General features: G+C 53.6%; 1 protein-coding gene across 1 annotated transcript in view; it reads left to right on the top strand.

The window, feature by feature from the left end:
* Positions 1–15040, top strand: part of TRABD2B (TraB domain containing 2B) — a 222084-nt gene that overhangs the window by 183860 nt on the left and 23184 nt on the right. The window contains exons 3-4 of the mRNA XM_069558937.1: positions 1389–1535; positions 8282–8456. Coding sequence (XP_069415038.1) covers positions 1389–1535; positions 8282–8456 — 322 coding nt within the window. The remainder of the gene's footprint in view (positions 1–1388; positions 1536–8281; positions 8457–15040) is intronic.

The following is a 15040-nucleotide window of genomic DNA, read 5'->3' as shown; positions in this document are numbered from 1 at the left end:
GCTGAGCACTGGGAGACACAAGGGCTGGAAATAAGGTCATTGACCACAGCAGGGGCCAAGTCACTACCGTGCGTGCTCCAGTGAAGAGCTAGGCTTTTATCTTCAGGGCAGGAGGCATCCATGAAAATTTTGAGCAAAAAAAGAGAAAAAATCAATCAGATTTGTGTTTTTAAAAGATAGCTGTGGCAGAAGAATATGATATAAATGGGAAGGGAGGGGGGGTCTGCAAAAACGCATAGGTTGCAGTGAGAGGTGCATGGGCCTGAATCAATGTGGACCAAGAGGCTGGGGTGGACCCTGTTCCCAGACCAGATGAGCTGGGCCTGAGCCCTGCCAGGTAGACTGGAGCTGTAAAAACAACAAAGACAGGAGGCCTGAGATTACCTGCTGATGCTTTGCACAGGATTTGCTATTGTTTTTCCCTCTCACTGTGTTAAATAACCCATTTCATGGTCAAGCTCCTCCCTTTTGCTGACCAAAGGAGTCTGGGTGCACAGATATGTGGAGCTGGCTCTAGTCCCAGCCATGCAGAATTGGGCATGCCCCTTCCCCTCCTGAGCCTCAATTTCCCCACCTAAAATGAGACATTTTAGATCATCTCTCAGGGCCTTATACCTTGGGCAGACCATGTTCCTTTAGAGCCATGGGGCTCAAATACCAGAAGCCATCAGACTGCTAAAGAAGTTCCCAGGATGCCTGTTAAAAATCCACAGCCTGGCTGTACCTCCAAGTGATCCTGATGCCATCTGGTCTGGCTGGGCACAGCTGTGTCCCCAGGGCCTGGCATGGTGGCCCAGAGCACAGAGGGGCTGGAGGAAACACGTGCTGAGTGGCAACACAGGACTCAGGTCCCAGCTCCTAAGCCCTCTGCCTGGTTTAAGGATGGCTTCTGAAGGAGGTTGCATTTGGGTTGGGCATTGATATCTAATGGGCTTTCTGGTTTTTGGTTCCGTTGTTTGTTTTGCAGTGTTTGGGGTGTATTTTGATTCCAAAATGAGTTTGTGCTTCTTCTAGAACTTTTCTAAGCACAGATGAAAACAGTCAGGAAAAAAACTCACCTATCGTTCCAAAACCCTGAAACAACTAGGATTCCCATTGCCACCTTCTTCGCTAAGCTGTTGATGCCCAGAGCAGGAGTGGGGACCAGTGAGGGCAAAGGGCTGGGGACGAGAGCAGGCTGAGTGTGGTGAGAAGCCAGCGAGTGAAGAGCAAAGGCCGTGGAGCATTCGAGCAGCACCAGCTCATGTCAGGCTCCCCTCATTCTCACACACTCTGTTTCAGGCCTGTGGCCCCGAAGTCCAGTGGGTGGAGGGCCCTCCCTTCAGGGGTCAGGGACCTCAGCCAGGGGCCGTGAGTGCAGCCCTGACTCCTGTCCTCCCTCTGCTCAGGTGCTGTTCGCCCTGAACCAGACTCTGCTGCAGCACGAGAGCGTGCGGGCTGGGAGCTTGCAGGCGCCCTACACCACTGAGGACCTCATCAAGCACTACAACTGCGGGGACCTCAACGCCGTCATCTTCAACCACGACACCTCCCAGGTGAGGCTCCTCTCCCCAGGCCCAGGCAGCTTCCAGGGTGCCCGTATAACCAAGGCCTCTAGGAAGGTGTTTATTAGACACCTACTATGTGCCAGATGCAGCTGGTAAGCAGGAGCTGTTGGCATCCCTGCTACAGATGGGGAAACTGAGGCTCAGGGAGGGGAAGAGACTTGCTCAAGGCCACACAGCTTAGTTGTTATGTTGTCAAGAGCCCCGCTTGAGCCTGGTGTGTGTGGCTCTGAGACCTAGACCCTGGAAGCTTGGCTCCATGCAGCATCTGGGGAGATTAAAGCCCAGGGAAGGGAAAGCTCACAGGTGCTCAGAGCTTGGGCTTGAGTCCAGTCCAGGGCGCTCTGCCTGGATTCGAGTCCTAGAGCAAAGATTAACCCCAGGCTGGCCGGATGGTGGGAGGGAGTCAAGGAGTGGAGCGTGGCTCTACCAGGTCTCCCGCTGCCCTGGGGACGATTCTAAGACGCTTCATAGGCAGTCGGGGCCCCCACCCGCCCCCACCCTCCACAGACCTCATCACAGCCCAGGGCCTGTTTCTGAGGACCTCTGCCACTTGTAGCCCTCCCCTACCTTGCCCTTTCCCACTGCTCTGCCTTTGTTCAGCCTCCTCCCTCTGGGTTTCCTCCCGCGTGGCCGTGGTCTAGTGTCATCTCTTCAAAACCACTCTGATGCTCTGGATGGATTTCGATATTCTCCTGGGCACCTCTAGGTCCCCTGTGCTTTCTGGGTCTGGTGCTCAGTAATCCATTCATTCAAGAGGCAGCTGAATTAGTCAGAACAGGCCATCTCTCTGCTCAGGACACTGCAATTGCTCCCCATTTTTCTCAGGGTAAAGCTAGAATCTCTGTGATGACCTGCATGGCCCCATGGTCTTTCACCGTGATGGACCAGGTGTCCTCCACCCCATGCCCTCTGCCTCCCCCAACACATCACTCCATCTACATGGGCCTCCCCGCTGACCCATGAGCCCACTTGCACACTTCGCCTTTGCACTGGCTATTTGCTCTGCCAGGAAGGCCTTTCCCCAGCTATCACCATGGCTCACCACCTCTCTCCCTTCAAGATAGAAACTCACATATCATCGTCTCAGGGAGGAAGGCCCAGCTTCCTGGTCTAAAATTGCAGCCTACCTCCCACCTCCCCACCTGTCGCCTTTCTTGTGCTCCACTTTTCCTTCATGGCTTGTTATCATCTTCTCGCACACTTACATATCTCGATTCATTGGTCAGTGATTATTTGTTGTCTGTCCGTTCCCACTACAGCATTAACTCCCTGAGGGCAAGAATTGGGGCCTGTTTTATTCACTGATAATGAGCCTGGCACAGAACAGTACTCAGTAAATATTGGATGAATGAAAGAAATAATTTATAAATGCCAGTCACAGGGATATGGAAAGGGATATGGCAGGGAGCCAGAGACAGCTGACTTCAGAGGGCTGAGGGTCTCTTAAGAGAAAAGGGGAGATTCAACACGCAATGGCACAAAGCATGACCCTTGCTACAGGGGAGAAAGGAGAATGACCTTGGAGCCCATGGCAGGAGCAGGAATTTAGGTGGGCTTGGAGGTAGGGGTGGAGCAGGGCTAGGCAGAGATGGAAACGTTCTTGCAAGATGAAAGGTCAGGGCAGAAACCCGCCTTGGCCACAGACAGGAGGCAGAAGAATGTGCCCGTGGAGGAAACCATGCGGATGGGCTGGAGGCAAGAGAGAGCGGGAGGAGGGGTGAGAGTTTAGGCTGGAGGCATAACCAGGGACCCCACTAGAGCAAGGGCGTCTTGCCCACTCTCATGAGGCTGCCCTGCACAGGGTGTGGCACAGAGCAAATATCAGTGAACTACTCTGGTGGCTCAGAGGTGAAAGCGTCTGCCTCCAATGCGGGAGACCCAGGTTCGATCCCTGGGTCAGAAAGATTCCCTGGAGAAGGAAATGGCAATCCACTCCAGTATTCTTGCCTGGAGAATCCCATGGATGGAGAAGCCTAGTAGGTTACAGTCCACGGGGTTGCAAAGAGTCGGACACGACTGAGCGACTTCACCTCACCTCACCTCAATGCCACAAGGGCAAACGCAGGTGTGCGGGAGGGAGGATCGGGAGGTCCTGCACAGGAGGCTGGGGTTCCAGGTGCTCTGCCTCTCACTCCTGGAGAAGAGAAGGAGGAGAACCTTGGCAGCACAAGGCTCACAGTTGCATCACCAGCCAGTCACCCCATGACAGAGCCTGGCCCTGCATCCTCTGCTGGGCAGAGGCTGGTGAGCCCTGGGCAGCCAGGGAGCTGTATGCTTGAGGGGAGCCTGGGGCAAGGGGTGTGCAGGACAGAGCTGTGGCTACAGACAGCATAACACTCAACTGAGACAGGGAAGAGTGGGGTGACCCCCGGGCATGACAAGCTCAGATTTTCTTGGCGCCTGTGTCCAGAACCACTGACACATCTCTGGCGGGTGAACTGCCTTGGAGGGTCTCTTCACAGTGCCTATACTTGAAGTGGGTTAGAGGGCGCAGGTAGATTCGCCCACCCAGATTAGAACAGCAACCCAGGCTGCACCCAGGGTGCACAGGCAGAGTCTAGCACTCACGGGACTAGACAGCCCTGCCCCCAGACACAGACGAGCCTGACGTCAGGGTATCCATGCTGAATCCAGAGCCCATGTGCTAACAGAGAAGGGCTCTGCAGATGGAGGCCTTGCAGGACCCAGGGGCTAGAGGGGAGCGATCATCACCTGCAGTTGGGGAGGGCTTCAGGGAGAAGGTGCTGTGAGAGTAGAGTCTTGAGTCCCAGGCTTGAGGGTAGAGCCTGCCAGATGCAGATGAAGGCAGGGACTGGTCGGCAGAGCCAGCTGCGTAGCCAGTGCTCAGGATGGTGGGAGGTCCTGAGGAACGAGCAGAAAGCAGGGGGCAGACCATGCAGGGGTGAGAATGCTCACTGAGAGGCCAGCTTCCTGGGGTGTTTAAGCCAGACAGAGATGTGGTCAGAAAGTTGCCTCTGGCTGCAGTGCTGAGGTTGCTGGAGCAGCCTCTAGAGGCCGGGGCCGAGGCAGGGCCCAGGATGGTAACTCTGGCAGACAGGGACTAGGCACACCTCACGCTTGGTCTGCTTCTTGATCTGCTTCACCTCATCCCCCTAACCTCGCATCCCACCTTCAGAAATAGCTGAGGCCCTGGCCTCCCACCGCTCTCTGATCACCAGCATTGTCAATGTCCCAGATCAGCAGGGCAATCCACTGGGAAGCCTTCTCTGAGCCCCCTAGCTTGCATTAGGTGTAGAATAGCCATATATATATATATATTTATCATTCATATTTAGATACTTTTGAGAGTAAAAAGTCAAATATAATTGAGTCAGAATAATTCATTAGCATGCAGCAATCAATCTACCCGAGCCATTAACCGGGACTGTCCAAGGCAAACCAAGACACGTGGCCACCCTATCAGGGCCTCATCCGTGCTCCCACATCACTCACTGCCCTCTGAAATCACACATCCCCCAATCTTCTGATCCCCCCACTGGCCATGAGCCTCATCCAGGGCAGCAGACCCAGTCTGAGGTTTCTCTGTGGCCTCCTAAGTGGACCAAGGGCTGGACCCATGGACGTTCTTGGAAGGTGTCTATTGGATGGACAAGGTAAAGAGAAGGGATGAGGTTGCGACATTAGCAGACCTGAGCACTTGACCTCTAAACCACCCAGTCCTAGATGAGAGTCAGGGGAGTCTCACGACCCTGTTCCAGTTCTGCCAGGCCCATCTACTCATCACTCCATCTTGGATCCATCATTCTAGGGCCCTGGGGACCTGACACATCCTCTTTAAAATTTTTTCATACGTCCTGCACTTGAACTTGTCGCAAGAGATTTAAGGCTCCCAACAAACCTAATGGCATCATTAATTTGCTTCCATCCAGCCAGGCCTCATCCTTGGCCTGGAGCCAGGGCCCATCAGCATGAAACACGCAGAGAATATCAGCCAGCTGCTGGGCAGCTCAGGGAACCGAATGGCTAACCCAGCCTTTTCACGACTTTGACGCTGGACTTTCTGGTTCTTGTTTTTCTTTAAAAAGAAAATCTCCATAAAGAATGGATGGAGATTCAGCTTCCACAGATGCACGCTCATGTTTAGGGAGCCAAGGAGAGAGGGCTGGACACATCAGAGGTCCCAGGAAGAAGGCATATGCCTGGACCCTTGGAAGAGGGGAAGGGAAGCAGCCTTCATGCCCTCCAATGATTCTGAAGGCCATCTTTCTGTCATCTCCATCTCTGTGCAAGGCAACCCTTTGCTGTAGCCTCTGCCATCAGAGGGGAAAGATGAGGGAGCCAGCTCCATCCTCTGAGTTAGTTGTACTGATGTTTAGTTAAGATTTCCTTTCTACCATGACAATGTATATAGCGCTCATGTGACCAATTTGGAAACTGAGTCTCGGACAGGCCAAGTAACATAAGTTACAGTAGCCACTCAAGTGGTAAATGGCAAAAGAGGGATTCCAGCCCGAGCTGACCCGGCTGTCTGACCTCAGGACTCCCGTTCACTATCTCCAGAGCTGTTGCCTGCAAACCTATTTATTCATCCATGCACTCACCCGTTGAAAAAATATTTATTGTTTGGTACAACAGTGTCCCACATTCTCTTCCATACACAAGGAATGGAGAGGAGCCTGTGAGAGCCATGTTCCAGAAATAACCCCTCTGAGTCAGTCTCTCTTGTGCTCCAGCCCCACTCAGAAGTCTGCAGAGTTTCCTATAGCAGCATCAAGTCCAGGTGTGGCCCGGTTTTTCAGGGCTGCCAAGCATCTCTTCCATGATTAGGGGAGAGAGTAAGAACTCTGTTCCTTCATGTATCCATTTACCAAACAGTCCCAAACACCGACTCTGTGCTGGCCCTGATGGGCACTCGGAGAGCTGCTGCATACAGCTCACCAGGCTGCGCACTGCTCCAGCGCAGGGAACCCCAGTCACCTCATTGTCTTGTTCCTCCCAGAACAGCATACCAGGCTTTTCTGGCAGAGAAGACCCTCCCTTCTCTCTTGGGGAATGTACTCATGCTTGGCCACAGACAGCAGAGGCAGGGGTCGCAGCCTCCACTGAGTCCTTCTGGGTTCAGCCTCCACAGATACCACCATTTTCCTCAGAAAAAGGGTTGAAAACTCATCAGTGACTCTAGAAGCCGTGTGACTGGGCTAAAACCTGCAGGAATTTAGTCTTCGCATGCCGCACTCTCCACCTGGCTCGTCCACCAGTCATCTGGGCCTCGGGTCTTGTACTTTGGGCCTGGGTTGGTGGAGGCAGAGTGAGGAAAGGGGGGACTCCAGGGGGAAGATATTCTGTGAGCAAGGGCTTGAAGGTTAGTGACCCCAGTGGGCTGTGGGGAAAGAGGGTTCATTCTGATTCATGGGCTCAGGTTCTGCGGTCCGCAGCTTCCTCTCCTGTCCCACCCACTTGCTGAAGGACACAGTCCTGGGGCACTGGATCCACCATCCAGGCTAGAGAGGCAACGCAGTGGGAGTGGGGAGGGACGGCACATCTTTGTAGTCAAGGCTCCAGAAACCGGTGCTGGTCACCGACTTTGTGCCGGGCACTGAGGGCCTAGGAATGGCACACATGCTGTCCCTGAACTCAAGGAGCTCTGTGCCTCGTTCAAGAACATGTCAGAGATGCTGGCCTTGGACCACATGGCTGGGTGTGGACATGGGACTGAGAGCTAGGCAATGTGGATAGTTCCAAGCCAGATTGTTGAACAAGCCATCATTATGGGAGGAGGCTTTGGTCCTGGAGCTGAAGTTTTCAAGAAGGGATGGAGGAAAAAAACAAAGGGGGGGGGGGATGGAAGGTTTGGGTTACACCCTGGGAAGTGGCAGAGCCAGGGATGGGAAGATAGTGGTGGCAACGGAAAGTGGTCAACTAGTGCTCATACGCTGGGAAAACCAAAGGCTATGACCCCTCCTCTAACCTCTTTGGAGGGGGATGGGCTGAAAGGTGTCCATGACAGCACCCATCATGTCATGCAATCTGCCGCAGTAGCGTCAGTCCCACCTTGTAAATGAGGAAACTGGAACTCAGAAAAGTTTAGTAACTTGGCCACAGTCCCACAGCATCAGAACAGGGCCAAAGCCCAGGTCAGCCTTCCTGTTATAGCAGGCAGGCAGCTCAGCTGACCCGCTACTCCTGCTTGCTGAGCCAGATTTGCTGTGTGTGCCAGTGACAGGGTCAGTGCCACAGGGAGAGCCTCCCAGGACCTCAGTGTCCAGAGGCTGAAGTTCAACAAGGCAGAGGTGCAGGAGTGATGCGTTGAGCGAGGGCGGCATCCGGGGCTCTCTGTTCAGTTAGCTGTGTGACTCTCCGCCTGTCTCTGGACCTTTTGCTCTTCTTCCTTTACTCATAAAACTGGGATAACAACAGTCATCCCAAAGCATCTTGGAATTGATGAAAAACATCAATTACCTTAATAAAGGTAAGTAGCCCAGACAGTAAAGAACCTGCCTGCAAAGCAGGAGACCCAGATTCGATCCTTGGGTCAGGAAGATCTCCTGGAGAAGGGCATGGCAACCCACTCCAGTATTCTTGCCTGGAGAATTCCACGGACAGAAGAGCCTGGCGGGCTACAGTCCATGGGGTCTCAAAGAGTTGGACACGAGTTAAAGAGACTAACGCTTGACTTTCACTTCAACCTGGCCCCACACTGGGCTGTGTGTGCTTATTGGAAGCCCTCCTTGCTCCGGAAAGAACTGAAGGCGGCCTCTGTCTTGCCTTTACAGCTGCCCAACTTTATCAACACCACCCTCCCGCCGCACGAGCAGGTCACGGCCCAGGAGATTGACAGCTACTTCCGCCAGGAGCTCATCTACAAGAGGAATGAGCGCATGGGGAAGAGGGTCATGGCGCTTCTGCAGGAGAACGAAGACAAGATCTGCTTCTTTGCCTTCGGAGCAGGTTTGGGCCGGAGTGGGGAGGGGATTGTCTGCAGAATCCTTCAGGGCTGAGAAATTTGCTGGGCTCTCTACTTTTTAAAGGGAAAAGCTGAGGCCCAGAAAGAGCAGGAAAAGCCACCTAGTGTCCCACAGAGCTGGGAGCCAAAGCAAGTCCTCTACCTCTGGTCCAAGGTTCTGTTGTAACAGTCCTCATGGGCAAGGGCAGTGGCTGCTGCCCAGAGCAGGGCGACTTCTGTGGCCCCTTTAAGCCCCTGGAGGCCATGTTGAGAGGCCAGAACTGATGCCAGTTCCCAGGGTCCAGCCCAGCCTTGGGCCCACCCTGCAGAGCAAAGGCCAAGATGGTGAGGGCCACGTGGCCCAGTGGGGAGAGGGCAGCTCTGCCATCCCGCAGCCCTGGCTTCAGATCCCAGCCCCCTCTGGGAGGCATGGCCTCAGCAGGCTCTAGGACTTTTCAGAGGCTCAAGTCTCTCTTCTATGAATGGGCAGTGATGGCAATAATTATGTGATTAATTGAAAAGACCTCCCTTCCCAGATGACTCTAGTGGTAAAGAACCTGCCTGCCAGTGCAGGAGACACAAGTTCAATCCCTGGGTCAGGAAGATCCCCTGGAGAAGGGAATGGCAACCCACTGCAGTATTCTTGCCTGGAAAATCCCATGAACAGCGTAGCCTGATGGGCTACAGTCCCTAGAATCACAAAGACTCAGACATGACTGAAGCAACTTAGCACCCACACATACCTTGTGGAATAGTCATAAAGATCAGTATCGTGGAGGAGTAACTCACAATGGCAGCCACAGTTATCGGCACCATTATGATGAGGACGATGAATACAAATTTTATCATCACCAGATTCTCGGGTGCAGCACCTGCTCAGCATCTCTCTCCCTGTTCCTCTCTTCTCTGTCCCCTCCTTCTTCTCTCTCACTCTTTCTTTCTTTCTTTCTTTTCCATGGCTGTCTCTGCTGAGGACAGCGCTGTCCACGTTGGGACCAGGATACCGCATTCACCTCCTTGTCAGCTTTTGCTCCAGAGCTGCAAGACAAACATTATTTCTTTTTATTCATGTTACTGGCAGTTTGGGCTGAATGAATTCACCTCCTGTTTTGTGAGAGTTAAACGAGGTGGTTGGCTGCTCTCTCTCCCCTCCCTACCCTGGCTAAATACCCACACGCTGCCTGCCTACATCAGGCTGAGCTGGATCAAGCCAAGCGGTCTCACACAAAAGGGCTTGTATGGACATCCTGATTCATTACTGGAAGTCTTCCCCATCCCCACTCATTCAACCCTGATTAGCTAAAGGGCAAGAGCCAGGGTTCGTGCATCTGCACCTGTCTTCCCTCCCTGCAGCCCTCAGCACAGGAGAGGCACACGGGAGGGCCTCAGAAACACAGGACGTCTGCGATGGCCCCTTTAGAGCCACACCTGCAGCTGGACAGAGACTTCTGGGCTCGCACTGAGGCTGTGCCATGGCCTGATGTGGCCTCTGCCTCGACTTGGGCAACCACGGTTTGCTCATCTAAGTAGAGAGCCAGGACTCACTTGGGCCATCCGCGATTCCAGGAGCTGTAAAACAGACTTCTGAGGATCGGGAGGGATTCCTGTAGCGGTGGGAGGGGCTTCCTGAAGGAAGCAGGACTTTGGCTGCAGGACACCTGCTGGGAACCTGGCCCAGCTTTGGCGGCCGGCCGTACTGGAAAGGAAGTGCTCCCCAGCACACCCCTCCCTCACTCACCATCCCAGCCCTCCCCCCATGGGCATATAGACAGAGTCCCCGGGCAGAAAGGCCCACAGCTGACCATGAAAGAGGAGCCACTCGGAGCTCAGCTAGCCCCCAGGCTCCTCCCCTGGCCTAAGAGAAGCCCCTAGAGATCCCAGTCATTGAGGGAGGCCAGTGAGGGACCAGCATTCTGCACGCTCCACCTGCCCCACCTTCCCCCCAGGCTCAGGATCAGGCACCCATGGGCTGGAGGTGGCTAACAGCACCTCCTTTCTGTGAGTATAGAAACAGGAGAGCCTAGAGCTGAAAATCACAATGGCCTGGGCAGCCCCTGACACTGAAACCTCGAGCCCACAGGGCACAAGTGTCCACTCAGGCACAGGCCAGCATGCACGCCTCCTGCCCGCCTTCAGGTTCTTCCCTGCCTCTGAAGTCTGGCTGATTTCTGGTCAGTTCTTTCGACAGACTACCCAAAAGACCTCACACCTGTCTACTCTGTCCATCCTCCCTGCCATTGTCCTGGCCCAGTGAGCTCCATCAGCTCCAGCCTCCTGGTCCTCTCGCTGCTTCCAGTCTGCTTCCCACAGTGGAGTGGGTGAGCGGTGCTGGGTCTGTCTCCCACCCGTGCCCTGAACTCCGGGAGCGCAGACTCCACTTAATCATCCCTGTGTTTTCAGTAGCACCTAACAGGTTTCAAGCTCGATGAATGTATAATGTATGAGTGAAGGGAGGAATACATGGGCGAATGTTGACCAGATCCTCCAGTCCTGGTCTCCTGGGCCGGAGAGCCTGGGCAGGGCCAGCAGTAAAGCCAGGGCAATGGGAACCCCACCCTGGCTCTCAGAGACCCTCTGCCCTGTAGCAGCAGGCCCAGGTTGTGGGCCAATCTTGCCACTTCTGGCTCAGCCATACCTGGAGCAGAAGGCCTGTTCAGTGCTGCACATTTACCCTTATCCTAAGAATTTCAAAGCTGGGTTCAGCCTCCAGCTCGAGCTTGCCTGCCTCATCGCAGCCATGGGCCGGCTGAGTTCCACAGAGACCAGGACGTGGGTGAAGCTCATGGTGATTTGGGGGTACAGCCAGGACGAGTGCCTGGTCCTGGAGCTGTGGTCAGGGGCTCTGCTCTCACAGGCAGGCAGGGAGCCAGCTGAGTGGACCTGTGACAGTCAGTGTGTTGGCATGGGACCCACCCTACACAACTCATGGTGACAAAAATCCATGCCTGCCTCGCTGTGTCCTTATGTCCATGTACCTCCCGAGTCCCATGTCCTTTGGCAGGCTGAGGATGTACATGCAGGGACAGGCTAAGTGCTCTTGGATGGTCTGCAAATTCCAGGCTCCCCTGCTCTACGGCACCCTCTGGATGCCTGTTCCATTTTGGGCCTTCCCTGACCCCTGGGCACTGGGGACCTGAGTCAGCCTGACTCGCAGCCCATGTCCTGTCCAGCCCCCAAAGGAGGTACAGGGCCCCTGAGGCTGTGGGAGGAAGGGTCTGTACCCCTGGAAATATGCTTCTCTATCCTCCAACAGGTGTCTGCTCATGCAAAGTTTTCTCAATCCAACTTCATGGATGTCCCTAGGAAATAGCTTAGGATACAGAAACATAATTATACAACTCCCAGTCATCCCCAGCCCAGCCTTGCTGGTTCTATCACTCTACAGCCTGAGGTTCTGCCATTCTACAGCAGACCAGCCTCAGCGGCCAGCCTCAGACTCGCTAAGTGAGAGAGAGAAAGAGTCTCCACCTGCCTGGTCCATCAGCACCTACCTTCCCCAGTCCAGCCCTGCTCTAGAACCCCTTCCTGGGAGTCCAGAAGCACAGACTGGGATTCCCAGTGCTGTAGGCCAACTGGTCTCTCTTCTGGTCTGCTCTCCAGGGGGCATTTGATGCAGAGGGTGAGAGCTTCGGAGTTAGTCTGCCTGATAAAAAGCCAGGCTTCATCACTGTTAATTCAGAGAACCTAGGAAAGCCCTTTCACCTCCAAGACCTCAGTCTCTCATCTATAAAACGGGGATAATACACCTGCCTCATTGGACTGTGCTAGATGTGCTTTTTGGAGGAGGAATGGCAACCCACTCCAGTACTCTTGCCTAAAGAGTCCTGTGGACAGAGGAGCCTGGTGGGCTGCTGTCCATGGGGTCGCAGAGTCGGACATGACTGAAGCGACTTAGCATGCATGCATGCATTGGAGAAGGAAATGGCAACCCACTCTAGTATTCTTGCCTGGAGAATCCCAGGGACAGAGAAGCCTGGTGGGCTGCCTTCTATGGGGTTGCACAGAGTCGAACACGACTGAAGCAACTTAGCAGCAGCAGATGTGCTTTAGGAAGCAGCATTAAACTCTCTACTGTGGTGGAGGACCCTTATCCGAAAAGCTCTACTGAGGGCCAGCCCCACCATTCCAGGCTCTTGGATTGCATCACCCCTGCTTTTTGCAATAATCCCAGGAGATGGGAGCTATTATACTCATTTTGCAGGTGGAAATAAGGCCCAGGGAGGATGAATGGCCTCCTCAAGGCCACAGGCAGGCAGACCTTCAACCTGAATCCTTGCCTCTTGGGTCTTCTACCAGGCCATTCCCCGCCTGCCCCCCCACCCCACCCCCCCCCCACCACCCAGACAGGGTGCCCTTGCTGTGTACTTCCAGACAGGCTGACAATATTGTGGGCAAGTGTCTTTCTATCTGGCACATCCCATAGAAGAGTACCCTCCTTGGTGTCTGTGATGTTTCTGTATCCAGGCGCTGTTTGACCTCTTCTGGAGGTTAATCAGCAGGTTCAGGGGCAGTAGGGTGTGCACATGTGTGACAACTCTAAACAGGCCCAGATGGAAGCCCCACCTCCCTGTAAGGTGGCTGTGGCCAGGGTGCAACCCAGATGTTCTGAAAGGACCCAGGCCCCTGCCTTGGAAGGGTGTATTGGCCTGGGGTTGGGGAAAGAAGGGCTGATTCCCAAATGCCAGGCCCATGCAGTTTGGCAAGGTGATCCTGAGGGTTCTCAAAGAGCCAAGTGTGTCCCTGGATTTCCTCTGGTCTCCACATAACTGAGAAAAATAAGTACAAGGTGGAGAATTTATTAATGAAAAATTCAGTTTATAAGCTTATCTTATATTCTGAAATCATCTTTCTACTGTGTTTAAAGATAAACATCTTTTGCTTAAAAAAAAACAATGGTAATATGAGACAAATGGGGCTTTTAGAGGCCCTCCTCAGCAAAATAGAAAGTTGGTAACTGCATTGTTTTCCCCCCTCACCCACCATTTCTTAAGATAGAATCTGAAACAGAGCGCATAATGTAGGGGCTGGCTGGCAGAGCTGGGCTGGAGACACGAGCCAAACTCAAGGGTAGACCAGTTAACCCGCAGGGCCTGTTCATTGTGAATTCTGACAGCCAGTGGTTATCATATATCCTGTGACCCTAGCATGCAATAATTTGAATATAATTCTAACTTCTGACTTTCCAAATTCCTTGGACCCTAACAGCCTGTTGTTCTAAGATTATGTGGTTCTGATATCCCAGCCTTCCATCATCATAGCATTCTAACCCTCTCACAGAGTTTTCATCAATCACTCTTGAATTCTTTGGAAGGAGGATGGAGCTAAGAGCCCTCCAGGGCCTGGAAATCCCTCCACGTGGGCCTGTTGCCACCTGTCCCCTACCACAGGAAGCAGAAGTCCAAGCTTCTGCTTCTTCAAATCTAAAGCAGGATTTGAAGAGTCTAAAGCCAGGTTGTGGGAGCACCAGAGACAGAGGTGCTGTATCTGTTACCCCAAGCACACACACATCCAGCCTCCAGCCTCTCTCATACCCCAGCTGAAGCAGACCCATAACCAGAGACACACCGATGGGGCCGAGACACAGAAGTTGATTCATGATGAAGGCTTGGGCTTGAGGAAGGGAGAGACAGAAATCCAACACACTGCACACCGGTAACATTTAAAATTAATAACAGCAGCTGTTGCTCCTTGGAGAGTGGGTGCCATCCTTCTTGAAGAACACCCATATCCATCGGGTCATGTGACTCTCATGTCCTCAGTGCCTCTCAGAGGGAGACGAAATGATATTGATCATTCCCTTTGGTGCGTAGATAAATTGAGGTACAGATAAGTAGAGCAAGAATCTTAGAACTGAGTGAAACAGTGGTCAACAATGACTAGGCCATTCTTCCTGACAGGCAGACTCCACCAAAAAGTCATTTAGCTGCTCCTCTGTTCACCTGAGAATGCCCTTCCCCTTTCCTGCCTGGACCTCCGCTTTGGGATTCCCCCAGTCCCACAGGATTTCCTAACACAACTCTGTTCGTGCTGAGCACATTTATCATCTACTCTTCTAGGAGGGAAGGTAAGTCAGAGAAGGCTTCCTGGAGGAGGTGTGAACTGGCTGGTTGAAATTTCCCGATGCATGTTCAGCTGCCTTCCAGTTCCTCTTCCAGTTCATCCCCACAGTCCTCAGGGCAAGGCCCATACCCACCTGCTTCCCCCACTGGTTGATCACTTGGGTGCCTCAGGAACAAAACCCCTCAGCGCTCATAGCCAAGCCCAGAAGAGCACACACAGCTCACGCAGGGCCCTGGGGACCTTGGAAACAAGGGGCCCAGCAAACAGCACACGCCCAGCCACTTTTCTCCTCTCCCAGGCAAACACCAATCATCTGCCATACTCCACCTTGGAACATGAGGCCACACAGTATCCAGAAGTGTTTCAGAATTTCCGACGGTGTTTCAAAGGGCCCTGCCGCCCCACCATATACACATCTGGCAGCTGGCATGCTTGCTCTAGCCTGCAGTCCTTGGCCAGAGTCACCCTTCCTGTTTCAGCCCAGAGCATCCAGCCAGTTCGAACATCCCATCTGCTAGCTCGTCCCTAA

This window comes from Ovis canadensis, chromosome 1 (assembly GCF_042477335.2).
Source record: "Ovis canadensis isolate MfBH-ARS-UI-01 breed Bighorn chromosome 1, ARS-UI_OviCan_v2, whole genome shotgun sequence".
Lineage (NCBI taxonomy): Eukaryota > Metazoa > Chordata > Mammalia > Artiodactyla > Bovidae > Ovis > Ovis canadensis.
The sequence above is the reverse complement of the archived record's forward strand: the minus strand, read 5'-3'. Positions and strand labels throughout refer to the sequence as shown.